We start from the raw sequence: 14820 nt of genomic DNA, 5'->3' as shown, positions 1-14820 counted from the left end.
TAATTCCAGTATCAAAAGCTGTAAGTCCCTGGCAAATAAGGTTTTCCACATGTACGTGTAAAAGGAGATCACAGTCATAAATGCAATTATTTTATAATAATTTAAAATTATAAAAATTAAAATATATATTTTATAAATAGACTTTAAAATGCAATAATTTTCTAATAATCCCATTTCTAAACACTTTCTTTAGTTGCAATAACAAAAATGGTCTTACGAAGATTTGTTTCCCTTAGTCTGTTCTTGGATCAGTTCACCCTTTGGATTCACAGTAAATATTCTGCAGTCTGGAACTCCCACTTGCATGTAGGCATATACATCCTGCAAAAGCACCAATACAAGTACATAAGTACATGCCTCAACATTTTCTAATTGAATGTGATAACAAGCAATTTATCAAAGGGATGAGAAAAGCTGATAGAAAAAGCCTACAGTAAAACTGCCCCTTAAAAAAAAAAAAAAGTCCTCGAACAACAGTAAAAAAAAAAAAAACCCAATCCCCAAAACATACACACACACACACACAATAAGAAAGTATTCCCCCTGCCCCCAAACACTTAATTTCTGTAGCCAAGCCTAGGACCACAAACATGCACAAAGTTTATACCACACCACTCCCTGTGACAATATTCTTCCTACAATATCCCTCCTTCTCTCACTTAATTACAGAAGCACTGAGCTGCAGAGAAAATACAGGAACCGTACAACCAGAAAAGGTATCCAAAACTGTAAAGCACTGAACTAATGCCCTTAGGTCCCAAAGCAGTCAAAAATACTTAAAAAGAATTCAGAAAGGTGGCACATATTTAATAAACTGAGAATACTAATGCATCTTTGCAACCTTTCTCATATAAGCAGTTGTAGCAACTTTGATTTAAGGTATCTGCATGTGGCTTTTCCCAATCAAACCCATAAAAGCAGCAGTGTCCTATTTCCATATCCAAATTTTCATAAACACAAAAAGAAAAGCCTGTTTGTTTTGCTTCTCATGTACATGCATTTTAACCATGCAGTTAGAAAGGGGCACTTACATTGGGCCTGTTTCCAAAAGCAGCATAGAAAGGCTGTTTACTGGGAGCAAACAAATTCTTGATATCATTCAAACATTCGATTTTGAACTTTTCAGGCTTCTTTTCTATGACTTCCCTAAAATAAAATTTCAACAGTCAAATTCTAAATCATGATTTGATAGAAGGTATCCTCCTTTCCCCCATTTATCTGGTATTTATAGTCTCATTGCTTCCTGTTGCTAGCACTGGTAGTTATAGAGACTGCACTAAGTAGTTCTCCAAGAAGAATACAAAAAACAATCAAACATTCCCTCTTTTCCAACACCTACAGTAAAAAAAAAAAAAAAACAGATGAATACTGTGCATAGGCTAAGTATAAATGGAAATGGAATTCCCAGCTGTGAATGCAGCGGTGAACTGCTTTTTTGTAGCTGACAATCTGAATCAGAAGATCTAATCAAGCACACATAAGTGTACTTGTTACAACTCCTATCTCTGACAAAAGTGTGTAAAGCCCATGACATTAATGGAAGTTGCTGTCATTGCTATCTCTGACAAAATAAAAAACAAACAAACAAAAAAGCCCAACAAAACTTAAACAGACAAAATCCCCTCCACAAACAACCAACCCCAAACACCTGTCCATCATTAGCTCCTCCCATCAAGAACAGGCAGACTATGGCTGGTCCAAAAGATCAACTCAGCTGAACCATACCTAAACTCCACACTTTTTTTTAAGCAGCTGTATATGGAGCAATCCCAACACCACAAGATCATTTCACGTGACTTCACAAAAAAATTCAGAATTTTTTTCTTTTCTCTCTATCTTGTGTAGTGACAGTGCACTGCAAACCTTGAAAATATGCTTGAAAAAGACAAAAATGCGCTGATATAAATAGAACCAAAGAGTCATCAGTCATGGACTAGATGAACAAAGAGAAGGGAAAATTAATTCCTCTTGGACTGATATGTTGTATTTTATAGCCACTTTTAACATGCCCAAAGGAACAGAAGTATACAAGTGAAATTCAGGCAAAACTGTTTTTACATGATCACTAAAGGGACATCAACTCTCAGCAGCAAATATAGTCCAGAGTGGAACATTTAGCTACAGCTGTAATGCCAAATACTTTTCATCTTCTCTTTCTCTGAAATGGGGAGGGAAGTGACACAAGAGATCCCACATGCTTACCTATGAAAGGCAGAAAACAAACTGCTGGGGGACAACATGAGAGGGCCCCTGGGGAGAATTGTTCCTTTGTCATTCACCCAGTGCAGGTATCCTCTGGTGATATCTGCCATCCCAATGGCACGGGCAGAACAGTACAGGAACTTGTAGCCATTTCTAGAAAATAAATTACCAACTTAGTTCAGATTCCTGCTGAAGTTTCTGTGCAAAGCTAAGTACACAATTATAGCAACGTCCAGAGGCACCAGTGTAGGTATTGAATTGCTACAGAGCTCTGCACACAAACAAGGAAAAGACTTTTCTACTATTAAAAGAATCTGCAAGGCATGTAGTAGTTTAAATACATGACTTAATCAAAACTGAGAAACAGGAAGTGCAAACAGAATAGGGATTGGAAAAGTCAGAGGACACAATTAGGTGGACTAGACAGTGTTTAAGTAAGCGCCACACTGGTTTTATTCAGCTTCTTTCAGCCCAGCTGTAGGATGACAGCAATTATTTAAATTATCTGCATCACAAAATAATGGGTGCCAGATCTCCTGTCTTTTTCACGTTGTTGGCAGCATTTGCAGTGCAGAGAGAACGATTGGATAACAACAAGCATTCATTAAGCCCCTAAATTCTTCCTGCAGACTTTGTATGTTCATCTGTTACACAGATTTGTATACAGTTACTGCATGCACAAAAGGCTTGAGTGTTTATGTGCATTTTCAAAGACTTGATTCAATTTGGCAAATAATTCCAAATCTGCTCTTCTGTTATGCACTGAATAAACAAAAACACCCGCCCCAAGCCACCCAAACAAAACCCAACAAAACAGTAACATTCGTGTTATCTCCCATGAAGCACAAGGGGCCACATGAAGGCCAACAATACATTCTAAAACCCCAAATATTTTTGTGGAAAGAAAGACTACTAAAAAACAAAGACAAAAAGTAGATTATTTTAATTTAATTCCAAAGTTTCTAATAGTTGATCGTCCTCAGTTAGCAAGTATTATTTCTGGCATCAGTGTATTTGAAATAAGTTGTTCCACAACATAAAATCCAACCTATGGAACATTCACCTGGCTTTGGAAGTAAATCCATTAAACCAGAAAACACTAATGCATTGGAAGGACACTATTTAGTTTAAAATTTATGCCATATGATATTTCTGAAAAGCTTAGTGACCAACCTGAGTTGGTGGAAAACAGACATGCATGAGAAATAATTTCTATTATGGTTCTCTTTTGTAGTCATGAAAATATTACACGGTTTTTAAAAGCTACAATGCAGAACAAACTGTCTGAGAAGGGAGCTAGTGAAAATGGTGGCTTGCTTGTAATAGTATACATCTGTAGAAGGAACCCAGTTTCATTTTTGTACAGCATAAGCTGCACACTTCCAAGCATTTCAACCAGTACATTTTAATAAACTGAGTAATTTTTAACAAGTAATTACTTATACATTAATTCCCATATTCCAGAAAATCCTACTTGTTTCACAGACTGCATACTCACTCATTTATGGAATGATAGAGTTTTGCAATGCCCTGATGAGTCCAGTCCTTGCCAAACTGAGGGAGGATATGCCCCAACGCATCAGACCTAAAAGGAGAATCAAAGGTGCCTGACATGTGGTATATGAGTTTTGTTAAAGACAACAACCAATGAACATACAATTTAGAAAGAATGTTTACAGAAATATTTCTGAAGGTCCTAACTATTTAAAAAGAGAATTAATAAATAGTCCAGACAGAGCAATCAGTGGGCTCATACAATACAATTCAGTTTCCAAGTTAACCTGTGGCTGCTAAACCTGGAGAAGTCTAATAGAGGGAAAAATTACATGGTAAATGTTATCATCTTGGAATTATTCTTTTAAAATACATTTTCTAGTTTGCTTTAAAGGCAAGTACAAATTAAAATCAAAGCAACGTTAGTAACGAACATCCTTTAATAGCTGTCTTAAATAAAGTTTCTTTACCTTGTTTTGAAAAGCAGGATAGGATCAATAAAGCAAGATTTAAAAAAAAAAAAAAAACCAAACCAAAAACAAGGAAAGAAAAACCCCTAAGATACTTACTTGGTTATTGTTCCATCAATGTCTGATATTATGATTTTATCATTCCAGTTCCAGAGGTATATTGTTCCTGCACAACGACAAGTCCCTTGATACTGGGTTGTAATACTAAACACAACATCATTAGGGCCATCTCTGAGCTTCAACTTTGCCTGTGGAATAACAATAATTGAAAATGTAAGTTGCCCTCCCTCTAAAATTTTTATGATTTTGGAATCATAAATGAGCTGCACAAAATGGCTCATATATTCTTCCTTGTCTATCTTGATTAACTCATCAAAAAGTGAACCACAGTTTCACCCAGGCACAGTTTTGCTGTCCAAGTCTGTTGCAGCCTGGGTACATGTGTATGTCCACAGTTCTTGTACTGCCTACAGCAGCAGGTATTTCACCCTCTGCCACTTTAATTCTTGCTACTACAGCAGACTTGCAGCACTGTCAAACTGGACTCCCAGTCTGCCATAGGATGAAACAGAATCTTCTGCTTAGTGGATGCTTTCCTCAAAATTCTTCTCTATGATGAAAATCATACATTTAGACAGTAGCAAAACTAATTTTTAAGTTAGACCATGGTGAATTAACTGCACACAAATTTAAATGTATGGTATTACACAGATGTGCAGATCCCAGGACATCCAAACTGCAGAAGCAAATGATGCTACTTTTCTGGCAACATCTTAATTTTGATTATAGAACTTCATAAGAAATTACTATTTTTTAATCCAAACAGGTTCTTAAAAAACACAACAGAAAAAATGATCAGAAATTCCCTGCAGCTGCCTACCCTTGCACAGGAATACATGTTAAATTTCTTTTTAAAGGATTTTGAATCATCCTACACACAAGACAGGCACGTCACTTACTATCTGGTCTGAAGAAAGTCTAAGTGACTTCTTATAAGATGGAACGTTCCCATGGGGTGGATGCTCTGCAGGGGCAGAATCCATTTTCAGGGATTCCTTCAACTCCTGGGATGCTTCATCACTAGAAGAATCATCCTCTGGAGGCCTAACATGACATCAACCAGAATAAATGTAAGCTACATAAAACCCTTCTTTAATGGAAGTAATTTGCCAGAGTAATTTCTGTTTATGCTGAGGATTTGCTGCTACCTGACAGCACAAATCAAGGAAGTCCATGGTCTAGTGAATGCCCAGATAAAGCCAGTACATGCCAGTAAGCAAGTAAGACTTGGAATGCCAGTACTGTTGGAGCTCTAAACATGACTATTCCCAGCTGGCTCCACACACAATGGGTTTAGTAAAGACACAGTGTCAGGTGGTCACTAATACTGTGTTGATGAATTGGGTAAACTGCAGATGAAAAAGGACACTGAATGGGTGGCAGTGCTTCATTCTTTAAAAAAGGTGCCTCAGTTACTATGGCATTTAAACTGTGGGTGTTAGTAGAGTAGCTCACCTTTTAAGGTTATTCACAGACTTATTTTCCTGCTCATTAGAGATTTCAAAATTAAAAGCAGCATTTAGTTTCTCTGAAGTATTAAATCACAATATATTTAGTTCTTTAAACCTTTAAGAAACCAACATTTAAAAGTACCTCTGCAAAATCATGTGGGAATATGCATATGCATAATAAATACCCTAGAATGGGAGAGTTTTGTGCTTTTAAGCACTGATAGCTATCTACCACAACTGAGGCAACATGTGCACTGTGATGAATACTACTTTATTGTTTCAATTATTTCATGTTACAAAAAATTCCACATGGTTCAAATTATTAATACAATATTAGGCCTTCACAAAAGAAAAAAAGAGTATTACAAAGTGTATCAGAAACAATATCACTGTCTTTACAGAGCAGTGACCTATTGATAAAGGTTACCATGTATGTATTTGCCCTGTCACTTCTGTTATGATTTAAGAAATAAGCACATCAGCAATTAGGAAATAATTGTAGTGTATTTGTAGTTCCTACAATGTTTGCTGCCACAGTATTTTGCTGAGTTGTTCACTGTACACATCTGGCTCCTCTTCAGTAGCTTACAGGAAATTTTTTTCCCCCACAGTATGTTACTATTGAATTCTTCATTCAATAAAAGGAAAAAAAAAGGAAAAAAGGCACTATTCAGTCCATAGGTAAGTCTTCAGACAGGAACACACCTACTATTAACTTGCTCTTTTATAGTTGCTGGAAGTTCATTTGCTCTTCGCGTCTCAGTTTTCCCCTCTTTTGCCTCTGGAATCTAAGCAACATGATAATGAAGAATATATTGACATTTTAGGCATTTTAAACAAATCCAAGTTAAAAACAGCTACCAAAATAGTACATAAACTATATTAAGTCTCAGAATTACCATTCTACATAATAATTTCTAAAAGCTATTTTTAAAAAGGATGCTTATGAAGAAATTCTCTATTAAAGCATTTTCTTATTTCAGGAAACAAAACTCTGTGTGTCAGAAATTTGGAACTGATAGTTTAACAAGATGAATTTAGGATTAAAAGGAGCTGTCAACCTTTGAGCTGTCGATTTTTGTGGGGAAGAAAGTTGAGGGCCCATACTCAAGTTTGTGAAAGCTTAATTTAGTCTAAAATGGGGTGTCTCAGCTTAAGCAGTGCAGCACCCACTTACTTATCTGTGTGTACATTCCTGAAACATACTGCTGACTGAAGAGTAGCTCTGATAACTGCTTATGACTTAGAAGAAAGAATTTTAAGAATAATGCACAACAGGCGGATAGAATAAATTTTGCTGACACAACTAAAGCACCAGGCAAAGATGCAGTATTTGAGGCTAAATAAACAGATGCAGCTACAGCTGCAGCAGCATGAGCTGGCCATCGGTGACACTGAGCTATATGAGCAGTGTTTTGAGGTACTTCTGACAAATATCTGGTTCTTTATCTTTTAACACCTAAAAGAAAAATATCCCAATAGGTCTCAGCCACCTGCTTAGTCATGCTTTCTTTCTTGCGCCAGAACCACCACCTTCCAGACTTCTTTGGCATCTTTTCTTTGACCCAAGACTCAACAGTAGCCTGAAAAATTAGACATGTTTTTAATTAGTACAGAAAAACAGAGATAATCAGAGATAAACACACAAAATTTTCAAAGAAAGTATGCATTTATCTATTTACCTTAGGCAAACTCTTCTGAAACACCTGCAAACTCAGAATCATCGGAGCAGCCAATGCCCAGTTATAATACCTGTTTTAAAACATGTTATTGGTAAGATATTACAAAATCTACAGATCAATAAATATCAGCATGAAAAGCTTGCCCTTGTGTTGATGAAAACATGTATTTGCTGCCAACCACTAACACTAACATTTTCTGCAAGCAGAGTAATTTTAATATATACAATTCAACATCAGTGGCAATTACAGAAAAAAATCTCACTTAAGCTAAAGCTAAATTTAATGCAAATCTTTGGTTCAAACAGATTCATACACAAACTGCAATGGAAGCTGAGAAACATGCTCACTTCAGAGACCAGATCTGAAATGGGATTTTTCCATGACCTAATTACAAGACACAGAGAATTTACCTGTTATAAATCCGTATTACCAAATTAGGATTGTCTATGAGTCCAGGGTTTTCAGCAAATTCATGGTAAGTAATAATATGCTCCATGAATTTTTCTGCAACAGAAAGAGATTTTAATTAGAAAGTAGTAACATAAGATCCCAAGATGTCTGACTAGTTTACATCTAGGAAAACCCCTTCTGTCATTTCAGAGTGCTGATCTTGCAACATCACTAGAAATGTGCTAATTGAGGCCTATCTGTCAAGGGTCCTGTGACAGCCTCTTCCCTACAGAAAAAGCCTTGAATCACTTCAATAGTCACAGAAAAGAGCATTAAGAAATTAGAAGAGGAAGGATAAGGAGGAACTGATTCAGTTCAAAGGCTGGAAAAAGAAAGCCATGCTTGTCTAGGCAAATTTTCTTCCAGAATTATGACTGCAGGTAAGGGGCCTACATACTACACTAGAAAAAGAGGGGGAAGGGTGATGCCAGCTTTTCAGGTTTGAAAAACTAGTACTATTACTAACTAGCCTTTTCACAACTAGTTTCTATATATGTTTGCAGAAACCCATGATTCAGTGTAAGATCCCTGCAATCAAGACATCCTTCTTTCTAATCAAATCCAGTATTGCTACCATGTTATCACAAGAACAATCCTGAGTCTTTATTTAAAAGCACCTAAATGTCATTTAATGTATTAGAGACTGGATGACCATTTAAAAGAAGTAATATTAAAACACTGCAGTATATGTCCATGAAGATTTTATGCTCCTGAAAGCTCCTTCAAAAATACATACAACTTCAATAGTAAATAGACTAAAGTATTAAGAGGAAAAAAAAATCAGCTAGTAAAAATCTAGAGGTTAACAATCATTTAGGATAGAAGCAGAGTAGAAAACATAGTCCAACACAAAGGGGTTTTTTAAACACTTGAAAAAAACTGAAAAATAGGAAAAATTGTCAAGCAATTGGAAAGAAGATGAATTGTTAAGATTTACATAGGACTAAGCAAGGACTGGCAACCAGAAATCAATGTAGTTGGTCAGATAAAAAATATAGAGTACAAAAAAGGAGACAGAAAGCTTCTCAAGACATCAAGTGTCCTTGACTAATATGAGGTTCAATTCTACTATCTCTGCTTGGCAAATGCTTAAGAATTTTAGAAAAATTAAAGACTTTCTATCCCCTTTTCTCAATGTGAGTATAGTTAATAAGCCAAAGTTTTTTAAGGAGGAAATCTAAGCATTCAAGCCACTTCATTTGTTTAGCTGCCTGAGCTCTATTTATGCTTTACTCTTTCACATACCTTTAGAAATCTCTCCGTTTTCATTGAGACCTCCACAAAGTGAAAGTGTAACATCAGGCAAGTCCATAGCAGAATCAGACATGCACTCTGTACCACTATCAGCAGCAGCACTTCCCACAGACTGGGGGGACTGGGAACCAGAAAGGGTATCTGACTCTGTCCACTGCCTGAAGCCAGGATCGGAATCACTAAAGGAAAGTGAAAAGTATTTTACTTGCAAAAAAATGCACAGATCTTAGGTTACAGAACACACTATACGATTACTCCCCCCAAAAAAATCTTGCTTTTGAATTTTTACATAATTTCACAATATAAATTTAAAACCAACCTGACAAAAAACCCAGACACACACACCCACACCAACCCTTCATAATATTGGCAGACTGTTTCCAGTTCTCCTAACATCCCCCTCAATTCAGCAATAATCACATTTCTTGCCTAAATTGGATTTAAATGAAGAAAACATCCTCTACATTCTACTTCTGCAGAATAATACTGTGCTCCTCAATCTTTACCAGAAAGTTGTAAAGTAAGAAAAAGGAAAAAAGGGCACTGCTTTTAGTGTTTTAGAATACTGTTTGTTCTGTACAACAGAACAAATGTTTGAATGTACAACAGAAAAGAAAAATGACCTTTTAAAAAAAAAATCACATTGTCACTTAAGGATGGAGTCACTAGTTTGATCCACTGAAAATTTTACAATATGGCTGTACAAGAGTACTGGTACAAAAACAGTTTAAACCTACTCCTCTCTATGTCTGCAGAACATACAGGTTCCATGAAGAGGAAAATTCTCCCATGTGATCTTTCAATGTGTTTGTTGTCAAATTAGAATTTTCACAATGAGATAAGTACTGAATACTTCACAAAAGCCTAAAAACCTGAAGTCTGATTCTTTTTATTGGAACTGGCACATAAACAATACATGTAATGACGCAGGTCATGCAACTGCAGAATTACCCAGATTTACAGCATTTTACTTCAAAATTACCTTTTAGGAAAGTAGAGCGCTGCAACTTCAGGTTCCAAAGCCTTTAGGTCATCCAAGTAAATATCATCAGGGCCTTGATGATGACTTCGCTTGTGCACCCCTGTTAATTTTAAAAATTAAGATTACTAAGATGAAGTTACCCAGACATGTTAAAGACAAACATAATCATGGTAGATTCACACTTATTTGTTTGATTTTTAAGTTCCAGAGTTTCATTATAATTTTAGTCGCATAAAATTTTAAACAGGAAAAACTGAAGAGGCACATTTATACTTTTTCCACTATGACCTCAAGTTTGGTAGATCACGCTGAGGGTAAGAACCAAGAGCTTTATTCCACACCTTTCTTTTTTGAAGGAGAGTCAGTTTTTGCCGTTGGTTTTGTTTCTGGTAAAGGATCCATCAATATTCTGGACTGATGATCACCATCCAATGGCAATGGAACTTGAGGTTCTACGATTGCAGAAGCAAGAGAGTCTTTAACATCCATCTGCTTAAGGAGAGGATGAGTTCTTGGCTCAGGTTTCAGTACTGTACAGACAGAATCTTTCACATCATCATCGTCTTCAACTTCATCAGAGCTGAGGATAACCCTAAAATGAGTCTTCTCTGATGGAGTAATGGTAGCTGTTCTGCAATGTTCCAGTTTTTCTTTCTTACTTATCTGAAAAACAAAAGTCTAGTCAATCCTTTCACTCCCCCTGTATTGTTTTATTTCATTCTAAACATTAAATTTGTACTCATGGTACAAGTTCTTGTCACCAGAAAATAACTTAAACAAGTATTGTAGCAACATAAAATATGTCTCACCATATTAGCAAAGTTCCCTGCAAAAGAATTTTCATAGGAGTTTATTTACAAGAAGAAAGAAACTGGCACAGAGAAAGCACTGACTTGACCAAACCACAGCAAGGAGAAACTTGAAGTGTTTACCAGGGCCTCTGAACTCAACAAAGCTGACTCTCTCTGCCTGCCACAAGAGGCTGCTACTTCCCCATTTCAGCTGTATCTGAACAACAGCAGCAGATTTCCAATCCTCTCCTAGGACAGTCTCAAATATGCCAGAAGGCAGTTACAAAGATAGAGACAATAAAGACATTTACCTTGGTTGACTCTGGGAATCCTCCCCATGTCCATTCCATGTGAGATTCAGATCTGAGCAAGCTCTCAGCAGGCTTAACTTCTAGTTCTGAATCACTTTTAGGGCAGACTTGCTCAGAGAAAGGGCTACCAAATCAATAAGAGAAAAAAAAAAAAGAAAGAAAAAAGAAAGCCAGTGTTTAAAATGCATTAATGCATTTGTTGTCCAGCTACTGTTGGTAGAGTTTTCAACAGCTTAACAGAGCTTCAATTATTTGGCAACATGGCAAGAAGCCCAGCAGGGTTTTCAAACGGTGAGAAATTAGGTTAAAACCAAAATCACATTAAAGACATTAAAGGACTTACATAGTGATCACACAAAACAGATTCCTCCACTGCATCTGCAATGCAGGAATAGCTCTCCCTTCAGCCCATGTTCCATTTTTCAAACAAAAGAAGAACAAAACTAAAAAGTTCATCAAAAAGTAAGACAGAAAATAGTTTTAAATTCCTTAGCTCTGTAAAAATATAGCATTTCAGCTTGCTATGCAGAGACTTGAATAATAAAAGTCTTGCAAACATAACTCACAAGTGCTCAAAACAACATCAATTCCCAATGCAGGGAAAAAAACATTCAAAAGATAACTTAGGAAAGGAAAAGCAGATTACTCGGAAACTTCCTTCAGATGTGTTTGGACTACATGACCTTTAAAATCCATCCCATTTTTTTCCTACAATGGTTATTTTCCATAAATCAGAAACAGACTGATTACTTCAGTCAAGATTACTTTTTAGCCAAAAGAACACCCTACAAAATGCTAGAAAGGAGCGATTTCAAAATCATTTAGCACTTAGGATGTTAGAGACTAAAGGAAACTCAAGGTTTTGCCTATCTTTCCTTGAAGAGGGCAATTATATTCCATATTATAGAAATGCTGCTCTTTTTACACTTTGACATTCATAACATATTATGGTTTGGGTTTTTATAAACAAATCTCAGTATTTGAATTTAAACTGTTGGGACCAGACCTGGACACAGCCCTCCATGTGTGGCCTGACCAGCACTAAAAGGAGAGGGATAATCACATCTCTGTCTCTGCCAGTAATGTCCCATGGATGCAGCCCAGGATCCAGTCTGCCTTTGCTGCTGCAGCCGTGCTCTGCTGCCTCAGGCTCAGCTTGCTGTCCCCCAGGTCAGCAAGGCTGCTCCCAACCACACAGATCCCAGCTTGTACTGGGCTTTTTGGTGGTGTCATCCCAGCACACGACTGCACACTTGTCTTTGCACTTGCAATTTGTGATTGATCTGGGTGCTAGACAATCTCTGCGAGGCTCCCTCTCCCATGAAAGCTTGGGCCAGATGAACTTTGGGTCACTTCCAATTTGGGTTGTTCAATGATTTAACACTGAAAATGTTAAAGTAACTCCCTACAGGTACTTAATTTACAGATTTTTTTTCCCATACAAAATTCCTGCAAGGATTAGTTACCTAACTCAGCACCATATGTCAAACTTTCTGAAGGTTTGAGGAACTCAGGTTTTGTAGCATCATACAGGACTAAACTGTGATCACAATTCAGACTGCAAAAATAGACATTACACAGATCACAATCCAGACAGCAAGAATCCCTCATATTGCTCTGAGAGGACACCTTAAAATCCAAGACATCAGGACATTTAAACATCTCTACAATGGTGAGTTGTCATCTCAGTTGACTTCCAGCCTTCATCACCCATGGACACAAAAAGAAAACTGGTATTTCCTCCTCAGTTCTCCATTAACAATGTCATACAGGAATGACACTTTCTGTACTGTTAGAAGTGCTTGTTTAAAGTGACACACTGATGAAAATACATGTACACCTTAGTTTTCAGGAAGAATATGAACTAACTTTCCCCACATGTCAAATACTTTATTCCACCTACACATAAGTCACCAGCAAGCTATGCACAATATTAACCTGTTTCTAAGTTTAATTCTTAATATACAGCAGTTCCTGCAAAAGATTGAATATTTCAGGACTTTGGGACCTAAGTCTATTCTATTTCTCTCAAGGCATGTTTTTCACTATCACTCTCAGGCAGAAGTGTTTAACCAAAATGCCCATGCTTGTAATAGTGACCTAGCTGTGCCAACAATGCCTGTTAAAACAGGCAGAGTACTGATGGTATCAGGTATCAAATAGTTAATAGTTATGCTTTCCATCTTATTACACTGAGTAGGGCAAACAGAAGTGTCCCCATGGAAAGGACTTGTGCTACTTTCTTCCTTGAGCTCTCTGCAAGGGTTCTGAAGAGCAAGACAACCAATTGAACTACAAGTTAGTCAGCTTTTTCAGATCTCCAAAAAGGAGGTTATTAAAACCTCCCATTTCTCTTCCTCTGTACAATACCTACATGATAAAATCTTTCTTTGATGGCTTAGGAGAAGTAATTTAAAGCAAAATTTCTCTTCCCCTAGATGGCTTGTGTCAGAGAATCCCTGACCCAACATTTTCCTCAAAGACAAAAAGGAAAATTGCCAATTTCTCTGTTAAACTGCAATCTGGACTGGGTAGCTTTTTGTTAAAGACAACCCCAGAACTGTGAAAAGCCCAGATACCTCACATGAGGCACAAACAAGTTATTAGAGCAGACTGGCCCCATAACATATAAATGAGAAGAGATGCATGAATTATCTCTCCCAGATATAACCTGCTAGTCTGTGTTAGTTCAGAGTTTTATAAACTGAAAAAAAGTATCAGCCTCCATGCTACAGTCATCTAGGTGATAATAATCCATACAGCACAGTGTCAGTCCTCAGGGTCAAACACTGTGACTGCTTTTCAGTCACAAACCACAAACCTTTGGGGAACATTTGAGGACTGCATCTCATTCAGTGTAATTGAGGATGTGGTTGTCAGCCCAAAACATAAAAAGGAATGATAATGGGATTTCCTGTCCAACTGCTTCTGTTCATTAACAAGCTATGCACTGGAGGAATTAGCAGGCACCAAGCATGGTGTGGTCATTCTGACTCCACTGAGGCCACAGCTCAGCAAACACCTGAAGCAGAGAGATCATACACACTTCAAAAAATACCGGCTGAAGGTTGAATTCTTCCATTCTGCACCACCTATTGATGCAGAAGGACATGTACCTGTGCACTGAGCAGGTAACAAGCAACAATGGCCATCATGGAAGGCTGACCAGTAATCCTCTGACCTTGTGAATGTACCTGCTATGAGGCAGATTCCTCCATCAAACTGAAAAGCAGTACAACTAGACACCTGCCAAAGAGTTCAGATGAATCAAGATACTACTTAGCATGCTATGTGAGACATATATGCCCTCTCCTGTATGTCCAAGGTTCAGGAAAAGTACAAAATTTACCTCAAATAGTACCACATATGCACAAAATGCTATCTTATGCATATAGAAATAGAGGTTAGAGTGGTGAAATCCAAAGTGTGAGCCTTGAAAAATTACAAACTGAATGCAAGAGGAATAGCATGAACATCAGAATGTACTGAAGAATGTACTTGAATGTACATACAGAAGAGCCCTGGTCACTGAAAACTGACTGGGTAGCTGTATTATGCCATTTTTAAGAATCCACAGTCCACTGATGATGATTTCAGTATCTCTGGACAAAGAAAGATGCCAGAACTCCAGCAAATTCCCTGTTCTGAAGTAGAATATTATTCAACTTCAGGA

General features: G+C 37.1%; 1 protein-coding gene across 5 annotated transcripts in view; it reads right to left on the bottom strand.

Annotated features, from left to right (window-relative positions):
• The window catches only part of LPIN2 (lipin 2), a 44084-nt gene that overhangs the window by 4313 nt on the left and 24951 nt on the right, over positions 1 to 14820 (bottom strand). For 2 of the 5 annotated variants that reach the window (XM_038163594.1, XM_038163575.1), the window contains exons 6-19: positions 11148 to 11271; positions 10387 to 10708; positions 10046 to 10145; positions 9055 to 9242; positions 7770 to 7863; positions 7360 to 7429; positions 7171 to 7260; positions 6383 to 6465; positions 5126 to 5270; positions 4266 to 4414; positions 3701 to 3787; positions 2203 to 2355; positions 1032 to 1146; positions 218 to 321 (exon numbers count right to left, since the gene is read on the bottom strand). In XM_038163594.1, coding sequence (XP_038019522.1) covers positions 218 to 321; positions 1032 to 1146; positions 2203 to 2355; positions 3701 to 3787; positions 4266 to 4414; positions 5126 to 5270; positions 6383 to 6465; positions 7171 to 7260; positions 7360 to 7429; positions 7770 to 7863; positions 9055 to 9242; positions 10046 to 10145; positions 10387 to 10708; positions 11148 to 11271 — 1824 coding nt within the window. Of the gene's footprint in view, positions 1 to 213; positions 322 to 1031; positions 1147 to 1725; positions 1876 to 2202; positions 2356 to 3700; positions 3788 to 4265; positions 4415 to 5125; positions 5271 to 6382; positions 6466 to 7170; positions 7261 to 7359; positions 7430 to 7769; positions 7864 to 9054; positions 9243 to 10045; positions 10146 to 10386; positions 10709 to 11147; positions 11272 to 14820 lie in introns of those variants that run through there. The other 3 variants (XM_038163585.1, XR_005259818.1, XM_038163603.1) reach the window with 3 other exon arrangements.

Source organism: Motacilla alba, chromosome 2 (assembly GCF_015832195.1).
Source record: "Motacilla alba alba isolate MOTALB_02 chromosome 2, Motacilla_alba_V1.0_pri, whole genome shotgun sequence".
Classification (NCBI taxonomy): Eukaryota; Metazoa; Chordata; class Aves; order Passeriformes; family Motacillidae; genus Motacilla; species Motacilla alba.
This window is presented reverse-complemented; position numbering and strand designations above follow the sequence as displayed.